The sequence below is a fragment of the Canis lupus genome, assembly GCF_048164855.1.
Source record: "Canis lupus baileyi chromosome 5 unlocalized genomic scaffold, mCanLup2.hap1 SUPER_5_unloc_4, whole genome shotgun sequence".
Classification (NCBI taxonomy): Eukaryota; Metazoa; Chordata; class Mammalia; order Carnivora; family Canidae; genus Canis; species Canis lupus.
The window spans coordinates 419724-441237 of NW_027326411.1; the positions used below are offsets into that span (position 1 = coordinate 419724).

Here is a 21514-nt window from a genome sequence, read left to right on the forward strand (position 1 = left end):
AGAAGAGACTTAAAATGATAGGGTATTTTGGAAAGAATAAAGCTGACGCACTAGGCTATTTTTTTTCCCTCTCTGGGAACTATCACCCACTAAGTGAGAGGCCTGGCCCAAAATCTTAAAAAAAAAAAAAAAAAAAAAGTGACTATTTTTTTTACAACCATTTGCCACTCCTCCACCATATCTTCTCAATATCCTTCTGCAGTTTGTTCAGACAGAACTACTACAAGCTGGGTGCGGTTTTTTTTTTTTTTTTTAAACCTGGAGAGGAAAACCTTTACCTTATTTCTGATTGTTTGCAAGAAGTAACAGTTATTCAAGATATTAAGTAAAATGGAACCAGGACCCAAGTCTTCTGTCTCAAAAATAGTTTTAATTTCCTTACTTCAGTACACTAAATCATTGTTTTGTAAGAATTAAATACAATTTCACTAGTACAAAAAAATTAAATGTTCAAAGGAACATATCTTAAAAATTCAGTGAAGAATTATGTTACTTTACTATCTGCTTCATCTTAAAACTTTTCCCATCAAAAAAGCAGTACTGTCTTGCTAAGACCAAATACAACCTTCTATGTAAGTTACAGGAAGAAGATGTCCAAGAATTCCCTGAACACATCTTAAAAATTCTTCCAAATTTCAAAATCTAATAAAAAGCCTAAGAAGTCTATGGTGGCATTTAAATTCTATTCTGGGCAAAAGGAAGCCACTGGGAATAGAGGACCTTTACTAAAAGCTTCAAATTCAAATTTAATTTGAATTAAGAAATAAATGCATATTACTCATATTGTCCCACTTAGACAAAATGTGACCTCAAAAACCTTTAAGGTATGCTCACAGTATAGAGATGCTATTCACATCTATGATGATGTAATCAGTTCCCAGATAAAAGGTAAAAAAGTTTCTCACTGATAAACACAAAACACCAAGAGACACTTTAATGTTACCATCTGTGTGTGGCTACAATTCAATTGTTAGATTCAAACATTCAATGAGTTTTGGAAGAAGTTTCACTGTCCAGTTTAACAGGACACAATTCAGCAAAGGGGGGAAAAAAAACCCAAACAACTCCTGTTTTAAGAGTCAATCCACAATATGAGATTTTGTTTTCCACCAATTCAACTGCATCATAGCCAGTATGAGTAGTGAAGAATAACATACGTGTACTAATCCTCCATGAACTCTTTTCCTTTTCAGGAAACAAAATGGTGGAGGTTAGGAAGACAGATCTAACATAAAAGAAACTATACATTTACATTATTTTAGTTTACATATGTAAACAGCTATGCATATGGATATAAACATACAAACTATAGGAGTGAATTAAACATCATGTTGTTTCAAAGAAAAAAAAAATTAATACTTACTTCCACTGGCAAACCCACTAGTGGCTGTTGCTTGCATCACCTCCCTTCTGTAATCCCTATCTTTTGGGAAGCTGTTAACTGCCATCTTGTTTGCTTCTTTTTGTCTCTGTTCTCTAAAAATAAAACATAGATAAACTCATAAAAATTACATCAGGTACAATGAGTTTACATATGACACTTCTGACCAAATGCTCAACAGAATGTTATATGGAAAATAAAAGAACTGAACATAGCCATAATATCAACTGGTATGGGAGATGAAACATAGCTAACAGAACATTAATGTTTCTCAGTGATAGCATTATAGCAATTGTTTATAACACCATTAAACCCTACAACCAAAACTCCCCAATATTAATTCTACACATATGAAGGAAACATTAATATACTTTAAATTATGAAAATGTTCATTATAAATGATAATATAGGTTGATATAAAATCTTAAATATACTGATGGTTTACAAGGTCCTTGTGGACAGTGACTTATCCAAGTTTTTTCTTTCTTTCTTTTTTTTTTTAAGCAAAGAGAAATTATAGAAAACATAATGGGCCAACTATTGCAATTGAAGGGGGGAATGAGGAGTTTCACTAAGAAACCTAAGCTGAGAAAGTTCTAAGATGTTAAGCTGTAGTCAAGAATAATAAGTATTTTTTAATGAGTAAGAGCAAATACCTTTCAAGCCACTCTTTTGGGAAACCATTGTGAAACTTCGGTTCGACAATTGTAGTAGTATTTTTTCCCAGAAGAGCTAATATGCTCAGACCAGTCATCTGCAGAATCATAAGGCTTAAAAATACATTTTTAAAAATTAGAAAATATTAATACTATTTAACCACTTATTATGAAACTTCAACAGTCAATGGTTTTCAAAGCACATATAAGGGAAAAGACCATAAAAAAAATGTACCCTGATATAAAATGTAATTGTGTGTGTGTGTGTGTGTGTGTGTGTAGATATCTATCTATCTATGTGTGTGTGTGTGTAGATATCTATCTATATCTCTTAGGAGACTTTAGTCTATGAAAACCTTCAAAAATAACAATGGAAAATCCGGTAAAATACGAAATTAAAACAGATTCATATACATTAGTTTATTAAGCACAGAATGAGAAATGCAAAATTAACATCTTGACTTTGGAAAAGCATTACCAAAGTTCCCCATTACATAATTTTAATTGCTGAAATCCTGTCACATGGGGGGGGGTGGAGATTAGAAAACCCATACTTAACTGATTTCATGACATGATGGCGTATCAATTTTAAACTCATGCACAATAATACTCATATATATTAGTAACCAAGAACAATTGGTCTGTATTCACTGTTACTTAGTGAAGAAAAAAAAACCCACAGAATTTAAAAATAAAACTATAAACACAGAGCTAATTAAAAGCCATATATTTGCTTCACCTTCAAAATCCATGAGATTGGGCAAGCTAAACCTTGTCTCACATAATATATGAGGTCAGCAGCATCACTCATATCCCTGTAACAAAAACTAGCCTTTCAAAAACTCTCAGATACATTCTCTTTAGGTATTTTATAGGTATAGTAAAATTATAAAGAAATTAGAGAAATCTGAAAGGAGGGCCAATTTCCATGCTACTGATCTAAAAAGTGTAAAATTTAAAGAAGTGCACTGGCCCCAGGAATCTGGAAGAATCCCAAGTTACTTCTAGATGAATTTCTGGACTATTTCCTCAAAGGAGCTTTGAGATTAATGAAATGTTATACGTTGGTAGTCTACAATTCTGGTTCACCAGTGGACAGTGACACAATCTTAAAGCTTGAGGAAAAGAATGAACCTTCATGCCCTGCTGACTCAGCTTTAATTTTGCCAAGTAGGCAACAAGCCTAGAGATAGTCGTAAGAGTTATCCATACGCCATAAAACTAATTGGTGACAGAAAAAAGGATAAAAACTTAAGTTTCAGGATGCCCATTATTGCCACCAAATCAATACCAATTCTCAAAATGCTGCAATAATTTTAAGAGATGAAAAAATATTGCAGATTCTGTCACACTTATGCTCTTGGGATTATGCCTCAAAATAATGAAGCTATTGGCAATCAGCCCTGTGCCTCCAAACCTCTCATACAGAAAGTTAATTCTCAATCCTTCTAGTTTCCAAAGGTAGGCTACAACCAAGTTGCAGAAACCCAATCACAGAAGGCCAAGTTCTAAAAGCTTTTTCACCACTTACTACTCCCTGTACCTAAATTATTATACAAACTGAATACTTTTTTTAAAGATTTTATTTACTTATGAGAGAGAGAGAGAGAGAGAGAGGCAGAGACATAGGCAGAAGGAGAAGCAGGCTCCATGCAGGGAGCCAACGTGGAACTCGATCCCGGGTCTCCAGGATCAGGCCCTGGACTGAAAGTGGCGCTAAACCGCTGAGCCACCTGGGCTGCCCCAAACTGAATACTTCTATGCATGTATCTGGAAGATTTGGGTTGCTTGGAAGGTGGTTACATGAGATTGATTATGATAACTAGTCTGGTTGGAGAGGTAGATAAGATTTGAGACAGGTGGATGAGAGGACATCAGAGCAGGGCAGAGTGATCTACACCACTGCTCTTCAAAGCGATGGCTTTGTGAATTGTTACCTGTTCTGCAGGGGATAAGGAGCATGCATCAAAAAAAAAATTATATCAACATACTTTTTTCCTTGTCAAAGTCTCACTTTAAGAAAAAAGGGTATTTTTTTTTCCAGCTCAAGTAAATGGTATATTATTTAATGACAGTTAATTTACACCCAGGTTAACTCCAGGACAGTTAAAAGTTTACAGGCCAGAACCTTGAAGAATAGGAGTCTATGACACTGTGTGGATTCTGCCCACCAAATCTTAGCTCAGTATAACTTAATGTCTTACTTAACAAAATGTGTTTCAGCGTACAGCATTACAACAACATACTAATAACTCTAGTTTATCTTCTCCACCCCACTTCCATACTCAAAAAAAAAAAAAAAGGTTGTGGGGGGGAAACCTTTTAGTAATGGGAAATATTTAAATACTGTTGTGCAATAGGTGTTACAATGCTTTTCTTCATTGTGTATTTTCAACCTTATTGAAGTATGATTGACAAAACTGGAAGATATTTAGTGTATGCTGTGATGATTTGACACTGTGAAAGGATTCCACCCATCTGGTTCATTAACACATCATCACCTAACAGATTTTATGAAAACATTTAAGTCTTCATCTCAGCAAATTTCAATTACACAATATAGTGTTACCAGTTACCATCACCATATTAAACATTAGATCTTAAAGTTGTTAAATTTGATTAAAAAAAAAAAAAGAGTATCTAAAACCAAGAACTAGGGATCCCCTGGGTGGCTCAGCGGTTTAACACCTGCCTTCGGTCCAGGGCGTGATCTTACTTCTCCCTCTGCCTGTGTCTTTGCCCCTCCCCCCCGTGTGTCTCATGAATAAATAAATAAAATTAAAAAATTAAAAAAAAAACCAACAAGCGAAGAACTAAACTTCAAAAAGGTCTGCAAACACTTCAAATTTGCTGGCTTAGGCTTGATATACTAAGGCAGGAGTTTTCCTTGTGTTGTCCAGGAACCCTTGAGGGACCCCAAAATCATTTCAAAAGATCAAAACTATTTTCATAATAACACTAATATGATGGTCTTTTTCTTCCTCATTCTACCACAAAAACAGTGGAGTTTTCCCAGATGCTGTAGAAAAGTATGTTATCATGGAAGATTGAATGCAGAGCACATCTGAAGTTTCCTCTTAAGAGAGGCATTAAAGAGATACTCAAGATCTATTTTTTTAATTTTATAATTATTTTTCATAAAAACATTACATAAGCTAACATTAAAGGGTTTACAATCAACTGATTTTAGAATTATTTTTCATAGTTATCAAGTTTTTTAAATAAAGATTTTGAGTTGGGGGACATGGCAGGCACTCTTAGGCAAGGGTGAGGAGCGGCGGGAGAAGCAGGCTCCCCACTGAATAGTATGACATTGAGCTCTATGCCAGGACCCTAGGATCCTGACCTGAGCCTACGGCAGATGTTTGATTGAGTCACCCAAGTGACTCATTTATCAAGCTTTAATTTTTAATATGGTAAATATTGGTAGAAGATAAACAACAGCTCTCAGTTTTCATGACTGTAGAGACAGAGGTCTTGAGACCAAAAGGGATGAAAAGGACTGCTCTGAAAGAATGTACTAAACAAATAAAGAGGCACCCATCTGCTCTCCTTCAATTCAAAATGTCTTTTAACCATGTTTTTCTCCTCTTAAAAAAGTGTATATCCCTTTCTGCACTCTCCCTTAAAATACAGAATCCTACTACTTCTTCCCCAAGTGAAAAGATGGAAAAAAAAATAGTTAATCCTAGAAATTAACTGATGAATTGTTAATAAGGAATGGTTCACTGAATAACATCTACAACATCAAGGAAAGGCATTTACTATAACAAAGAAATTCATGGGGCCTAAGAGTTTTCTGATAAATTTATATATTTTAAAAAATTAAGTAGAATATCTTCAGGCAAAGACTGGTTACAGAAAGTAGATCTTGAGAGCCTCAATTTGAAAAGCTCCAAAAAATGCAGAAGATATTTAAGGGATAACAAGTGGTGCTGGAATATAAATGCAAAGTCATCTGTGATTGAATTTAAAGAACTTCCCAGCAAATCAAAATTGGTAGATATGTAGAAGGGAAGATATCAATTAACTCTTTAAATGTGAATAATTTTTTTTTCTAAATGAAGCAATTCGGAGGCGTCTTAAAAATCACAAATATGCATAACTAATCTATAACAAGCTACATGTGATCTGTAAGTCTTATTATGATTTATATTAGGAAGGAAGAGACATTCAAAAAAGTTTTTCCTAAATAGTTTATCATAGGCTAGGTTCTATGTTAAATCACAATAAATGTTCATCACAGGACTTAGGGAACTACATGTGAGTATCTTAATCTAATACTGAAAAAATAAGGTTAACTTCTACTAGACCATCATCAACGTTTGATACATATAAATCATTCATACAACCAAATGTCTATGTAGATAACTAGATAATATTGTTACTGATTTTCAAAGTTGGATTTAAAGTCTGAAAACTTCAAAGAGAAAAAAGAACTATTTTTAAAAAAAAGTTATTCCATAACTTCTTAAACCTAGGTTAAAATAATGTCTTGACCTACGTTATTCATCTGTTATTTTATTCTTTCATTATGAAAATATTAGATAAAAACTAATTTTATGTTTTAAAATTTTTACTCAAAAACTTCCATTAAAAGTGATTTAAAGACAAAGTGAGTTTACAGTAACCTGCAGAAAGATTCAAAAGCTAACATCTCAGATAAGATTAAATTTGTAATTTATAAATAATTTAGGTGTTATGCTCACAGCACTGGGTGCATTATAATGAAAAAGACCATTACTCGGAGATTATATACCTATACTTGAAATTTATAGAAAGGGAAATCCTGATTCTGAAAACACGTAACACTTAATCCATTCAGGTAACAGTCTTCAGCTTCCACCCATAAAATGAAATCCCCTGACACCGTTTATGATTTGGGTCCATCAAGCTTACATGCCCATTATTTATTCTTTCTGATTTCACTACATTTAGCCCATGTCTTAGAAATCAAAACAAGCAGAATTAGTTTTCTCTGAATTATGATTTTTTAAAAAGCCAAAACAATGTCCAAGTGGCCTGCCACTGTAACTATCAGCAAAGAACTACCAAATTGAAATTGTAATGATAAATGGCACTTTAGAGTTTGTTACTTTGCAAATTAACAAGGCCACTTTCCACGAAATTAGATTCATTCTAAAATCCTGAATATATACTTTATTGGAAATAACTCATTACAAGTAGTTTGATGACAACAACTATTAAGGTTTACTAAGCTGCTGTCTCAGCCTCAACACCACCCCCTTCTCTACTGTGATGCTACTAGGACTGGGATACTGCAAATAATGCTGTTTAGTCAGCTAGCTTCCTGTTAGATTCTGCCCATAGGAGGCACTGGAATTCACACTGAGAGGCAGGACAAGGAGACACCTAGCAGCCACAGCTCCAGTTTCCAGTTCTCTGTTATCTGACCCAAGCCAGAACCAGCTTCATCACACCGCTTGCAGGTACTATATCACCAGTTCTGCAGGGCCCCTCCTTTAAGCCATTAGGTTCTAATAACTACATCCTCTTCCTACCATACTTCAGCTCTCAGGGTAAATATATATATACTGTATGTGTGTTACCTCAGTGTTCCTTTTTGGTTTCTCCACTCCTCAATAACAGGCAGTATGTGCTTAACCAATCCTGCATGTAAAATTTTCTGTGTTGTCAAATTTTCTGTGCTAAAATAACTAACATGTTTTGTTTTCCTACCTAGACTCTGTTACAGTATTTAAAATTATTCTAAATTTATCTTCATGAAAATGCTATCTATCATTTATGTTTTGAATTTCTTTGGAAATGTACTACCCACAATGTTTCAAGAAGGGGTAAGAAATAATCAGTCTCAAAGACCTTTCAAATCTGATTAAGGTAGGATGATCACCCAAATATCCAAGGCAAAATCTGTTGGATTCAACCTACACTTTTATAGCCTTCTAGTTGTTCTTTCCTTTCTGTATTTTCCACGCTACCATCTGATAGAATTTTTTAAATTCCAAGTACGAGGTTACTTCACCATTTATATTATTCAATACCTCTAATTAATTAATGTTATTAATTCTTTCAAAGAACCAACTCCTGGTTTTGTTTGATCTGTTCCACAGTTCTTCTGGTCTCGATTTCGTTGAGTTCTGCTCGAATCTTTATTAACTCTCTTCTGCTGGGTGTAGGATCTATTTGCTGTTTTTTTTTTTTTTTCTCTAGGTCCTTTAGGTGTAAGGTTAGCTTTTGTATTTGAGTTCTTTCCAGCTTTTGGATGGCTGCTAGTATTGTGATGTATTTCCCCCTCAGGACTGCTTTTGGTGTATCCCAAAGGTTTTAAATGGTAGTATATTCATTCTCATTAGTTTCCATGAATCTTTTTAATTTCTCCTTAATTTCCTGGTTGACCCTTTCATCTTTTAGCAGGATGGTCCTTAACCTCCACGTGTTTGAAGTCTTTCCAAACTTCTTGTTGTGATTTAGTTCTAATTTCAAGGCATCATGGTCTGAGAATATGCAGGGGACGATCCCAATCTTTGGGTATCGGCTCAGATCCAATTTGTGACCCAGTATGTGGTCTATTCTGGAGAAAGTTCCATGTGCACTTGAGAAGAATGTATTTTCAGTTGAGTTTGGATGTAAAGTTCTGTAGATATCTGTGAAATCCATCTGGTCCAGTGTATCATTTAAAGCTCTCGTTTCTTTGGAGATGTTGTGTTTAGGAAACTATCAAGTGTAGAAAGCGCTAGATTGAAGTCACAAAGTATAAGTGTATTATTATCTAAGTACGTCTTCACTTTGGTTATTAATTGATTGATATATTTGGCAGCCTCCACATTCGCGGCATATATATTGAGGATTGTTAAGTCCTCTTGTTGGATAGATCCTTTAATTATGATATAGTGTCCCTCTTCATCTCTCACTGCGGTCTTCGGGGTACGTTTTAGTTTATCGGATATAAGGATGGCTACCCCTGCTTTCTTTTGAGGACCATTCGAATGGTAAATGGTTCTCCAACCTTTTATTTTCAGGCTGTAGGTGTCCTTCTGTCTAAAATGAGTCTCTTGTAGACAGCAAATAGACGGGTCCTGCTTTTTTATCCAGTCTGAAACCCTGCGCCTTTTGATGGGGTCATTAAGCCCGTTCACGTTCAGAGTTACTATTGAAAGATATGAGTTTAGTGTCATCATGATACTTATTCAGTCCCTGTTTTTGTGGATTGTTCCAGTGGACTTCTTCTTAAAGGGGAATTTTGAGAGTCCCCCTTAAAATTTCTTGCAGAGCTGGTTTGGAGGTCACATATTCTTTCAGTTCCTGCCTGTCTTGTAAGCTCTTTCTTTCTCCTTCCATTCTGATTGAGATCCTTGCTGGATAAAGTATTCTCGGTTGCATGTGTTTCTCATTTAGGACCCTGACTATATCCTGCCAGCCCTTTCTGGCTTGCCAGGTCTCTGTGGAGAGGTCTGCAGTTACTCTAATACTCCTCCCCATAAAAGTCAGGGATTTCTTGTCTCTTGCTGCTTTAAGGATCTTCTCTTTATCTTTGGAATTTGCAAGCTTCACCATTAAATGTCGAGGTGTTGAACAGTTTTTATTCATTTCAGGGGGTGGAATCTCTCTATTTCCTGGATATGAATGCCTGTTTCCCTTCCCTGATTAGCAAAGTTTTCAGATATGATTTGTTCAAATACATATTCTGGCCCTCTGTCACATTTGGCGCCCTCTGGAACCCCAATGAAACGTAGGTTTTTCTTCCTCAGGCTGTCATTTATTTCCCTTAATCTATCCTCATGGTCCTTTACTTGTTTGTCTCTTTTTTCCTCATTTCCCTCTTTGCCATCAACTTGTCTTCTATGTCACTCACTCGTTCTTCTACCTTGTTAACCCTCATCATTAGAACTTCTAGTTTGGATTGTGTCTCATTCAATTGATTTTTAATTTCTGCCTGATTAGCTCTAAATTCTGCAGTCATGAAGTCTCTTGAGTCCTTTTTGCTTTTTTCTAGAGCCACCAGTAGCTTTATAATAATGCTTCTGAATTGGCTTTCTGACATTGAATTGTAATCCAGATTTTGTAACTCTATGGGAGAGAGGATGTTTCTGATTCGTTCTTTTGAGGTGAGGTTTTCCTTCTAGTCATTTTGCTCAGTGCAGAGTGCCCAAAAACATGTTGTATTGGGAAAAGGAGAAAAAGAGAGGAGAGAAAGACGGAAAGAAAAGAAAAAAGAAGAAAGAAAAAAGGAAGAAAAAAGGAAGAAAAAGAGAAGAAAAAGAAAAAAAAGAAAGGAAAAAAGGGGTGGGGGAAGCAAACAGAAATAAAAAATAACAACAACAACAACAACAACAACAAAACAAGGGGGAATATCGTCTGATTCTGTATCCTGCAAGTCCCTTGTCTTACCCTGGAACTTTCCAGTGCTGCTTGGTCAATAACTTGTTTTTCCCCTGTCCTTCTCGCTGGTCTTCTGGGGGAGGGTCTATCATGCTGATTTTCAGTTGTTAGCACTTGGGGGAGCTGCTCAACCCCCTGCCTGGTGCAGGGCTCAGTGGGGGTTGTTTACCCCGTGAGGCCCCAGTGCGCAGGCGCCAGCGAGGGGCTCCCAGCGTGCACTGGGCTCGAGCGCGGTCCCCCGGACTGACGGCCAGCCGACCCTGCGGACAGACGGGCCACAAAGCATGTCGCCCTGCGCCTGCTGAACCGCGAGCTCCCGAGGATGTCAGCGCTGAGGAAGGTGCGAGCCTCGGGGACCGAGCTGCCGGGGCGACCGGTCGCGGGCTGCGCGGCGGCCTCGTCCCTCGCGGCGCCTGGGTGCCTCGCCGGCGGTGCTTCCCGGACCCTGCACTCCCGGGACGTGGGTGCCGCGCGGGCTGTGCCGGAGACGGGCGGGCTGGAGGAGCTGCGGGGCCTGAGGAGGGGGCGGCGTCCGGCTCCCGCGGGGCAGCGGCGAGGGCCCAGGGGCCCAGGCGGAAGCGGCTCGTGTTTAGGGCAGCGCCAGCGGCGGACAGACGGTCCCTGGACAGCTCGAGAGCCTCCGTCCACGTCGCACGAGGCAGCTAATGCCGGGTCTGTCCTCCGGATGCGGGGCACCGCCCCTGGGGGGACGCGCGCTACCTTCGTGTCGCCCTGGCACCGGCCGCACAGGCGGCGCTGGGACCGTGGGGCTGCGGGCGAGCTGCACGTGCTGCAGGCTACCGCCGCCTCCAGCGCCAGGGGACCCGCGCCACAGGTGGCATCCGGGGCGGGGCCTGCGCGCCGGCAGGGGCGGGGGAGCGGTGGGGCGGAAGGATCCCCGGACGCCATGCTCGGCGCTGCCTGGGCTCCCCGCGCTCGCCTGGCCCTTCCCCAGGTGCCTCCGCGCGCCGGCCGGCCCCCAGCGCGCCAGGCCTCCTGGGCGCCCAGTGCGCAGGCGCCGGCGGCGGGCTCCGAGCGTGTGCCGGGCTGGAGCGCGGTGGGGCGCGTGGCGGCGGCGGCGGCGGCGGGGGAGCGGTGGGGCGGAAGGACCCCCGGACGGCAGGGCGCGGTGCTGCCTGGGCTCCCCGGTGCGGGTGTGGCCCCTCCCCAGGTGCCTCCGCACTCAGGCCGGCCCCCAGCGTGCGGGGCCTCCCGGTCGACCAGTGCGCAGGCGCCGGCGGGGGCCTCCCAGCGTGCACTGCGCTCGAGCGCTGTCCCCCGGACTGACGGCCAGCCCTGCGGATGGACGGGCCGTGTGCCCTGTCGCCCTGCGCCTGCTGAACTCCGAGCGCCCGAGGATGTCTGCGCTGAGGAAGGTACGGGCCGCGGGCGGGGCGCAGGCAGGGACCCCGAGCTGCAGGAGTGACCGGTCGTGGGCTGCGCGCTGCGGCCTGGTGCCTCGCCGGCGGTGCTTCCCGGACCCGGCACTCCCGGGGCGTGGGTGCCGCGCGGACTGTTCCGGGCAGACGGGCTGGCTGGAGGAGCTGCGGGGCCTGAGGAGGGGGCGGCGTCCGGCTCCCGCGGGGCAGCGGCGAGGGCCCAGGGGCCCAGGCGGAAGCGGCTCGTGTTTAGGGCAGCGCGAGCGGCGGACAGACGGTCCCTGGACAGCTCGAGAGCCTCCGGCCACGTCGCCCGAGGCAGCAAGTGCCGGGTCTGTCCTCCGGATGCTGAAAAAAAAGATGTGAGTCTTACCTGAGTCTGTAGGAAATTGATACCTGTGGTGCCTTAGCTCTATCTGCACCAAAACCAAACTCAGGTGAATTTGCTATGGTTGTCTGTCACGAGAGAAGGATGTTACTGATGTATAGTATTTGAAAATCAGCCACTTGCAATGTGCTTTTGCTTCACAGGCTAGAAGAAATCTTAGTCCATTTTTTTCCATCAAATTGGCTGAAATTTGCCTGCCTCAAGCAGTAGCAACTCTCAAGAAATGAAGAAGTTGAGATGTGGCATTTTTCCTAACAATACATGTAAAGACTAGAGTGCTTGATTTAGTTTTTATGGAATTGCCACGGTACCTTTGTGTATCGTTGTGTTCATCAGCACCCCTTAACCATTAAACAGACATGCCCAAAACAATGCATGCATGTGTGTCTCTATTTAGTTGTAATGTGGCCACTGTTTCCTTCCTATAAAATGGAAATTATAATGTTATAATGTTAACAAGGTGGTTTGTGAGTTTCAAATACAATAGTGAAGATCTTCTTTCTTTGATAGTTACATAGGTTAGGCAAATACAAGCAGGCATTTAGTATTAAATTATAGCACGTGAAAGACCAAAAAGTAGTGATAGGTGGTTGTTATTTCTACTAAGAAAAGGACACTAATTTTTTTTCAAAGTCTTAGTTACACTAGCTCTTGAGTTTTAAGCTTGGTGGTTTTTCAAAGTAAATGTGACTAGTAAGTGGCGAGGAAGCATAGTCACTGATATCCTGGTTTTAGAAAAGCAATGAGTAAACAAATTGATGTTGCTAGCATTTAAGTGGCACAGTAGCATGTGTACTATTACAAGGATCTTCCTGTAATTGCTGTAAAATGTGCTTTTAATGTTTACTGTGCCCCTCTAGTCCATTCTATGTTTCTTACTAGCTGCCCCCCACTCCCAGCCTCTATCACACGCAAACTTCACGTGTGTCTTTTGACCCATTCTGTTCACTTTCAAGTATGTCAACAAGCAAGAGAGAGAAAGCGAGCCACATGTGCACGTATGCGAGAATGCGCACAAGTGCTAGAATGTGCAGAGGGAGATGGAGAGAGAAATTTTAGCAGACTCCCCACAGAGTGTGGAGCCCTGTGAAGGATCCGGGGTCCCGACCCTGAGATCAGGACCTGAGCCCAAACCAGGAGTCGGGGTGTAACCAACTGAGCCACCCAGGGGCCCAGGTAGAGACCTCTTCTTAATTGGCTTTGACTTTATTTGACCATGGTAGGAGCCAGTATATTGAAAGGGTTAAAGCAGCAGAATGATGATATCAGACTGGTTTTTTTTTTTTCAGAAGTAAAATTTAGTTGCTACAGAGATGGGATGGGCCTGGAGATTTCCAGGTCAAGACAATGGCAATGAACCCATGGGTGAGGGAAGGAAAGTGATTTTTGTTTTGAGAAAGGGAGTTGGATGCTCAGCCTGCCCTCACCATCAGGGTGATGTTTCTCAACATATTGAAACTCCTCCCCCGTGTTGGTTAAACCTCAGCTCCTAGACACCACATCCACTAATCCAACCACCAGATTGTTGATGCCAGGCCATCGGGGGTTGAGAGAGGGCTCCAGAGACCTGCACAAGCCCTGACCTACCACTTCTGACATAATTGAATATCTTCTCATAAGAAAGGTGATTTTAGTTTTATGTTCATTTGCTATTTGGCAGTTAACCAAGTAGAACTTCCTACTGTGTAGTTGGATACGTGGATCTTGAGGATAATTAGTAAGTTCTAGGTTGTAGGTAATAGACTTGGGAGTCGGGTTGCCAGATAAAATACAAGGCATCCAGTTTAATTTGAACTTAAGAGAAACAGTAATTTATTTATTTATTTTTTTAGTGGACGTATGAACTGTGCTGTCTTTTTATATTTCCTTTTGTGAAATCTCGCAACTCTGATTGGGGTGTCATCAACATTTAGATAGTAACTCTTTGTAACCACTTTATTGAGACATATATCAGACAGTTTACCCATCTCAAGTATATGTGCAAGGATGTGAAGTGTACGCACAAAGTGATGCAGCCACCTCCACGATTCTAGAATAATTTCATCTCCTCCCAACAAACCCCTGTCTCATGTAGCTGTCTACCGCTAATCCTTCATCCTCTGACCCTTCCTCACTCCAGCCCTATGCAACCACTAATCTACTTTCTGTTTCTATTTACCTGTTTTGGACAATTCATGTAAATGGAATCATATGGTGGGTAGATTTGTTTGCCATCGGCTCCTGTCACTTAGCTTAATCCACATGATAATATGTAGCAATACTTCATACCTTTCTATGGCCCAGTAGTATTTATGGATATACCAGCTTTGTTAACCTCTTTATCCAGCTTTGGACATTTGGGTCATTTCTACCTATTGCCTATGATGAATAATGCTGCTAAGAATCTTTACATAGAGGGGCTGCACGTGGCCTTATGGGCTGAGAAGAAAAGCCAAGGTGATCGCAGTAATGAATGCTGTGGAAGAAAACCAGGGGTCTGGCTAGTCTCAGAAGGTGGAGGAGGCCAGTCCTCCTGCAATGCAGCAGCCCACCAACCCTGCATCCCCCACTGTGGCCACCACACCTGAGCCCGTGGGGGCAGATGCTGGGGACAAGAACACCACCAAAGCAGCCAATGATGAGCTGGCCTACGAGGACGGCCGGGGCTTTGGCACTGGGGAGCTGGTGTGGGGGAAACGTCGGGGCTTCTCCTGGTGGCCAGGCCGCATTGTGTCTTGGTGGATGACAGGCCGGAGCTGAGGAGCTGAAGGCACCCGCTGGGTCATGTGGTTTGGAGATGGCAAGTTCTTGATGGTGTGTGTTGAGAAGTTGATGCCGCTGAGCTCCTTCTGCAGTGCTTTCCACCAGGCCACATACAACAAGCAGCCCATGTACCGCAAAGCCATCTATGAAGTCCTGCAGGTGGCCTGTAGCCATGCGGGGAAGTTGTTCCCAGCGTGCCACGACAGCGATGAGAGCGACACTGCCAAGTCCGTGGAGGTGCAGAACAGATGATCGAGTGGTCTCTCGGAGGGTTCCAGCCTTCTGGCCCCAAGGGCCTGAAGCCACCCAAAGAAGAGAAGAACCCCTACAAAGAAGTTTACACAGACATGTGGGTCGAACCTGAGGCAGCTGCCTATGCACCACCCCCCCCAGCCAAAAAGCCCCGAAAGAGTACGACTGAGAAGCCTAAGATCATTGATGAACGCACAAGAGAGCAGCTGGTGTACAAAGTGCGGCAGAAGTGCCAGAACATCGAGGACATTTGCATCTCTTGTGGGAGCCTCAACGTTACCCTGGAACACCCTCTCTTTGTTGGAGAAATGTGCCAAAACTGTAAGAACTGCTTCCTGGAGTGTGCATACGTATCACCATGATGATGACAGCTACCAGTCCTACCACACCATTTGCTGTGGGGGGTGGGGGGCAAGGTGCTCATGTGTGGGAACAATAACTGCTGCAGGTGTTTTTGTGTGGAGGGTGTGGATCTCTTATTGGGGCTGGGGGCCACCTGGCAGCCATCAAGGAGGACCCCCGGAACTGCTACATGTGTGGGCACAAGGGCACTTACGGGCTACTGCGGCAGCGGGACGACTGGCCCTCATGGCTCCAGATGTTCTTCACCAACAGCCACGACCAGGAATTTGACCCTATGAAGGTTTACCTGCCTGTCCCAGCTGAGAAGAGGAAGCCCATCCGGGTGCTGTCTCTATTTGATGGAATTGCTACAGGGCTTCTGGTGCTGAAGGATTTGGGGATTCAGGTGGACTGCTACATCGCCTCCGAGGTGTGCAAGGACTCCATCACGGTGGGGAAGATCATGTATGTTGGGGACGTCTGCAGCGTCACGCAGAAGCATATCCAGGAGTGGGGCCCATTGGATCTGGTGATTGGGGGCAGTCCTTGCAATGGTCTCTCCATCATCAATCCTGCCCATAAAGGACTCTACGAGGGCACTGGCCGGCTCTTCTTTGAGTTCTACCACCTGCTGCATGATGCGCGGCCCAAGGAGGGAGATGACCGCCCCTTCTTCCGGCTCTTTGAGAATGTGGTGGCCATGGGCATTAGTGACAAGAGGGACATCTCGCGAATTCTCGAGTCCAACCCTATGATGATTAATGCCAAAGAAGTGTCAGCTGCACACAGGGCCCACTACTTCTGGGGGAACCTTCCTGGTATGAACAGGAGGCCATTGGCATCCACTGTGAATGATAAGCTGGAGCTGCAGGAGTGTCTGGAGCACGGCTGGATAGCCAAGTTCAGCAAAGTGAGGACCATTACTACTAGGTCGAACTCCATAAAGCAGGGCAAAGACCAGCATGTCCCCGTCTTCATGAATGAGAAAGAGGACATCTTACGGTGCACTAAAATGGAAAGGGTGTTTGGCTTCCCTGTCCACTATACTGATGTCTCCAACATGAGCCACTTGGCGACGCAGAGACTGCTGGGCCGGTCGTGGAGCGTGCCGGTCATCCGCCACCTCTTCGCTCTGCTGAAGGAATGTTTTGTTTGTGTGTAAGGGACATGAGGGCAGACTGAGGTAGTGACACAAAGTTAAACAAGAAAACACAAAACACAGCAAAACACTGACAACATGAAGATGGAGAGAAGTATCCGCACGCAGAAGAGAAAAAGGAAATTTAAAACAAAACCAGAGGCGGAAGTACCAGAGGGCTTTGCCTTGCACAAAGGGTTGCACATCATCTCCTGATTTTTCAATGTTAATCTTCAGTCCTTTTTAAAAACAAAACCAAGGTCCCTCCTGTCTCCCCCTCCCCTTTTTGTAGGTAAAACCTTTTGTTTTCTACTCTTTTCAGAGGGGTTTCTGTTTGGATTTTTGTTTCTTGCTGTGATTGAAACAAAGAGGGTTTATTGCAGCAAAAACCAGTAACAGGACATAGCAACAATACCTTGCAGAGGAAGGACAGGAGGGAAAAAAAAGGAAATTCTACAGAAATCTATATATTGGAGTTTTTTCTAACTATGTATGTTTTGTTGTCTTCTCTAGCCTGATCAGATAGGAGCACAAGCAGGGGGTGGAAAATAGTGACGCTCAGCAGCAGACTTTCCTTCCAGCCGCTGAGCTCTCTTGCCAGCACCATTCCTGGTCATGCAGAACAGAGCCCAATGAGCAGCAGGGAGACACATCACACAAGACCCTTTTATGCAGTATTTCAGGTGCTTACCACACAGGAAACCTTGAAGAAGATCCATTTCTATAAGCTGCTGTTACCTCTTCCAGTTTGTGTGTGTGTGTGTGTATATATATATAAATGACAGATATGAGATATATATAAAAGGTACTGTTAATTACTGTACAACCTGACTTCATAATGGTGCTTTAAAACAGCGAGGTGAGTAAAAACATCAGCTTCCACGTTGCCTTATGTGCAAAGGGTTTTAACGTTGGATGAAGGGAGGCAGCTTGAAGGTGAATCGTTGCCATTCATGGCGGGCTTTCCCTCTAGTGTTTAACAAGGTGAAGGAGGAGAATTCGGGACCACGTACTCCTGCTTCTCCCTGCCAAAAACGGGTATGAGGTGAGATGGGGTGGGTCGGACCGTGGAGGGTTGAGAGTGGGATTCATCCAGGCTCACGCAATAACCTTTCGATTTTTTTTTCCAAAAAAAAGGAGACTCCCTCGGCAAGATGGCAGTTAAAAGGGGTCTTCATTCCCAGTTTCTCACATTAGCCAATTCAAGGGCTCCTTGTGGTGGGATCAGAAATTATCCAGAGTGTGGGAAAGTGACCGTTAAAAACCCCACCTGGAGAAAAAAAAAATACAAAATGAAAAAAAAAAAAAGGAACCTTCACATACAGGTATTTATGTGGACATATTTTCATTTCTGGGGGCCATGTATGTAGGAGCGGAATTGCTGGGTTAAGTGCTAAGTCTGTGTTTAACACTTAGAAGAACCAGCAGTTTCCCAAGGTGGCTCCACTGTTTTGTATTCTCACCAGCAGTGTGTGAGGCTTCTGATTTCTGTATGCTTGTCAACCCTATTTTTTATTTTTTTTATTTATTTATTTTTATTTTTTATTATTATTTTTTTTTAACCCTATTTTTTAAAAAAAGATTTTATTTATTTGAGAGAGAGAGCAAGAGAGCGAGCAGGGAGGTGGGCAGTGGTGAGGGAGAGGGGCAGAGAGGAAATCTCAAGCTGACTCCTTGTGAACACAGACCCTGATTTGGGGCTCAATCTCACACGACCCTGGTATCATGACTTGAGTCAAAATCAAGAGTCGGCTGTGTAACCAACTGAGCCGCTGAAGTGCCCCACCAACACTTGTTTTAGCTAACACTTGCTTTTGTTTGACTTTTTTGTTCTCACCTTTCTAGAAGAAGGTGGGACATGATACCTCCTTGTTGCTGTGGTTTACGTTTCCTTGATGACTGATGAAGTTCATTATCTTTTTGTGTGTTTATTGGCTATTTTTGTATCATCTTTGCAGAAACGTCTTTTTGGATTCTTTGGACAGTTTTCTCATTAGATACCTTTGAAATAGTAGACTTCTTTTTAGAACAGTCTTAGATTTACAGAAGTGTCTTTTCCATTTTTTGCCTATTTTTAAGGGAGTTGTGTTTTTCCCTTATCATTGAGTTTTAACAGTTGTCTTTTGTGGATACGTGTCGTTTATTAGATACGTGTTCTGCAAATATTTTTTTTCCAGTCTGTGGCTTGTTTCTTCATTCTCTGAACGGTTTCTTTCACAGAACAGAAGTTCTTAATTTTAATAATGTCCAACCTTGCAATTTCTCTTTCATACGTTGGGCTTTTGGAGTTGCATGGAAAAACTCCTTGCCATGCTCAAAGTCACCCAGGAATTGTGCAGATTTGTCTTTATATTTAGTTCTGTGATCTAATTTGAGTTCATTTTTGTGAACAGGGATAAGTTCTATGCCTAGATTCAAAGATTTTCTGCATGTGAATATCCAGTTGTCTAGCATCAGTATTTGAAAAGACTGGCCTTTCTTCACTGAATCGTCTTTGCTCCTCTGCCAAAGACCAGTTGATTGTATTCGTGTGGGTTTTATTCTGAGCTCTGTTATGTTCTACAGATCTGTTTTTCTGTTCTTTTTTTTTTTTTGTAAATTTTTATTTATTTATGATAGTCACACACACGCAGAGAGAGAGAGGCAGAGACACAGGCAGAGGGAGAAGCAGGCTCCATGCACCGGGAGCCCGACGTGGGATTTGATCCCGGGTCTCCAGGATCGCGCCCTGGGCCAAAGGCAGGCGCTAAACTGCTGCACCACCCAGGGATCCCTGTTTTTCTGTTCTTTGACCAATACTGCTGTGTCTTTATTACTGAAGCTTTATAGGAAATCTTGAAATTGGTTGGTGTCAGTCCTTTGACTTTGTATTTCTCAATATTGTGTCAGCTGTTCTGTTTTTTTTTTTTTTTTGCCTATTCATGTAAAATTGAGAATGAGTTTGTCATATATATGTGATAACTTGCTAGGATTTGGGTTGGGGTTGTGTTGTATATATAAACCAAGTTGGGAAGAATTGACATCTTGATCATATTATATATTCTTGTCCGTAAACATGGAATTTACTTATGGAGATCATCTTTGATTTCTTTCAACTGAGTTTTTAAAAATATTTATTTATTCATGAGAGACACAGAGAGCACAGAGAGAGAGAGAGAGAGAGTGGCAGAGACACAGGCAGAGAGAGAAGCAGGGAGCCCGACGTGGGACTTGATCCTGGGTCTCGAGGATCAGATCCTGGGCTGAAGGCGGCGCTAAACCGCTGAGCCACCCGGGCTCCTCATCAGCTGAGTTTTATACGAATTGAGATTCTGTACACTTTTTGTTAGATTGGGCACTAATGTAAATGGTATTTTGTTTTGAATTTCAAATTCCCATTGTTCATTGGCAGTGTGAACAATGCTATCTTGGGCAGACCCACCATGCTGATGGCTCTCTGTGGCCTGAAGCCTTCTGGAGCACAGGTCCCTCTCATATTCTTTCTTTTTGTCTGGTCACACCCTTAAGTACACCCATGAATGTCCTTCATCTGCTCTAGAGATAGGATTATGATTTTCAAGCATTTCCTCCTGGGTGGGCTTCCAGCAGTTACCCGCCAGCTTCTTGGGCCCCAAAACAGGTCTCACTGGAGGTGGGGTTGTGGAGATCTACTAATTTTTCAGCCTCCCAAGACACACTTCTGTCCATAAGTCCCCTTAAGAAGCCATTTCTCATCAAGGTGGACTTGTCAGCCTTTTTCTTCTCTCTTTCATAGAACACAGGTATATAGGAAAGTAATTGATATTTGTACATGAAGTTTGCATCCTGAATCATTGCTATAATCACTTACTAGTTCCCAGAGTTTTTTTCGTGTTTCTTTAGGATTTTCTACATACATAGTCATGTTGTCTCTGAACAAAGGCAGTTTTACCTTTTCCTTCCCCATATGTAAATCTTTTCTTTTCTTTTCCCTTCCTAGAGGATTAGCTAGGACTTCTTCTTAAGTACTGAATCTTTACTAGTGGTAAGAGGGGAATATCCTTGCCTTGTTACTGATCTTAGAGGGAAATAATCTAGTTTTTCACCATTAAGTAGGTTTGCTCTAGGTATTTTATACATGTTTATCAAGTTGAGGAAGTCCCCTCTATTCCCAGTTTGGTGGTAACTTTTATCATGAATACGTGTTGGATTTTTCTTAATAATTGTTTGGCATCTGTTGATATGATCAAATAGATATTTTTTATCTTGTTGGAGTGATGGCTTACACTAATACTTCTGCATATTATACAGCCTGTGCATTCCTGGAAAAAAAAAAACATTGGTTTTGGTATAGCATCCATATTATATGTTGTTGAATTTGATTTGAAATTTTTCAAATTTTTTTGAAGAGTTTTTCATCTCTGTTCATAAGAGATATAGTAGTCTATATGTCTATAGACTATATAGTAGTCTATATCTCTATAGAAAAGTATAGACTACTATAGTTTTCCTTCTTCTGCTGTCTTTATCTGGTTTTGATAGTAGGATAAGGCTGGCCTTATAGAATGAGTTGGAAGTACAGCCTCTCTTTTATTTTCTCTGAAAGAGTTTGAGAATTGGTATAATGTCATCTTCTTATTTTTGCCAGTGAAGCCGTCAGGGCTCAGTGCTTGCTGTTGAGGAAGGTTACTAATTATTGATTTAATTTCTCTTTAGGTATAGGCCTATTGAGATCACCTATTTCTCTTTGTGTAGGAGTTTTTGTTACTTGTGTCTTTTACGGAATTGGTGCGTGTCATGTAAATCCTCAAATTTGAGGGCATAGGATTATCGTTACCTTTAATTTTTAATCTCCGTGGGATCCATAGCGACGACTCTTCTTTCATTTCTGGTATTAGTAATTTGTCTCTTTTCTCA

The 21514-nt window shown here is 42.0% G+C and overlaps 1 protein-coding gene and 1 pseudogene across 1 annotated transcript in view; one reads left to right on the top strand and one right to left on the bottom strand.

Moving 5' to 3' along the window:
- The window catches only part of LOC140629429 (WW domain-containing adapter protein with coiled-coil-like), a 36962-nt gene extending 26457 nt beyond the window's left edge, over positions 1 to 10505 (bottom strand). The window contains exons 1-3 of the mRNA XM_072818899.1: positions 10408 to 10505; positions 2038 to 2151; positions 1364 to 1476 (exon numbers count right to left, since the gene is read on the bottom strand). Of these exons, the coding sequence (XP_072675000.1) occupies positions 1364 to 1476; positions 2038 to 2151; positions 10408 to 10490 (310 nt within the window). The 5' untranslated portion in view covers positions 10491 to 10505. The remainder of the gene's footprint in view (positions 1 to 1363; positions 1477 to 2037; positions 2152 to 10407) is intronic.
- A 3678-nt stretch (positions 10506 to 14183) lies between these two features.
- Positions 14184 to 21514, top strand: LOC140629428 (DNA (cytosine-5)-methyltransferase 3A pseudogene; annotated as a pseudogene).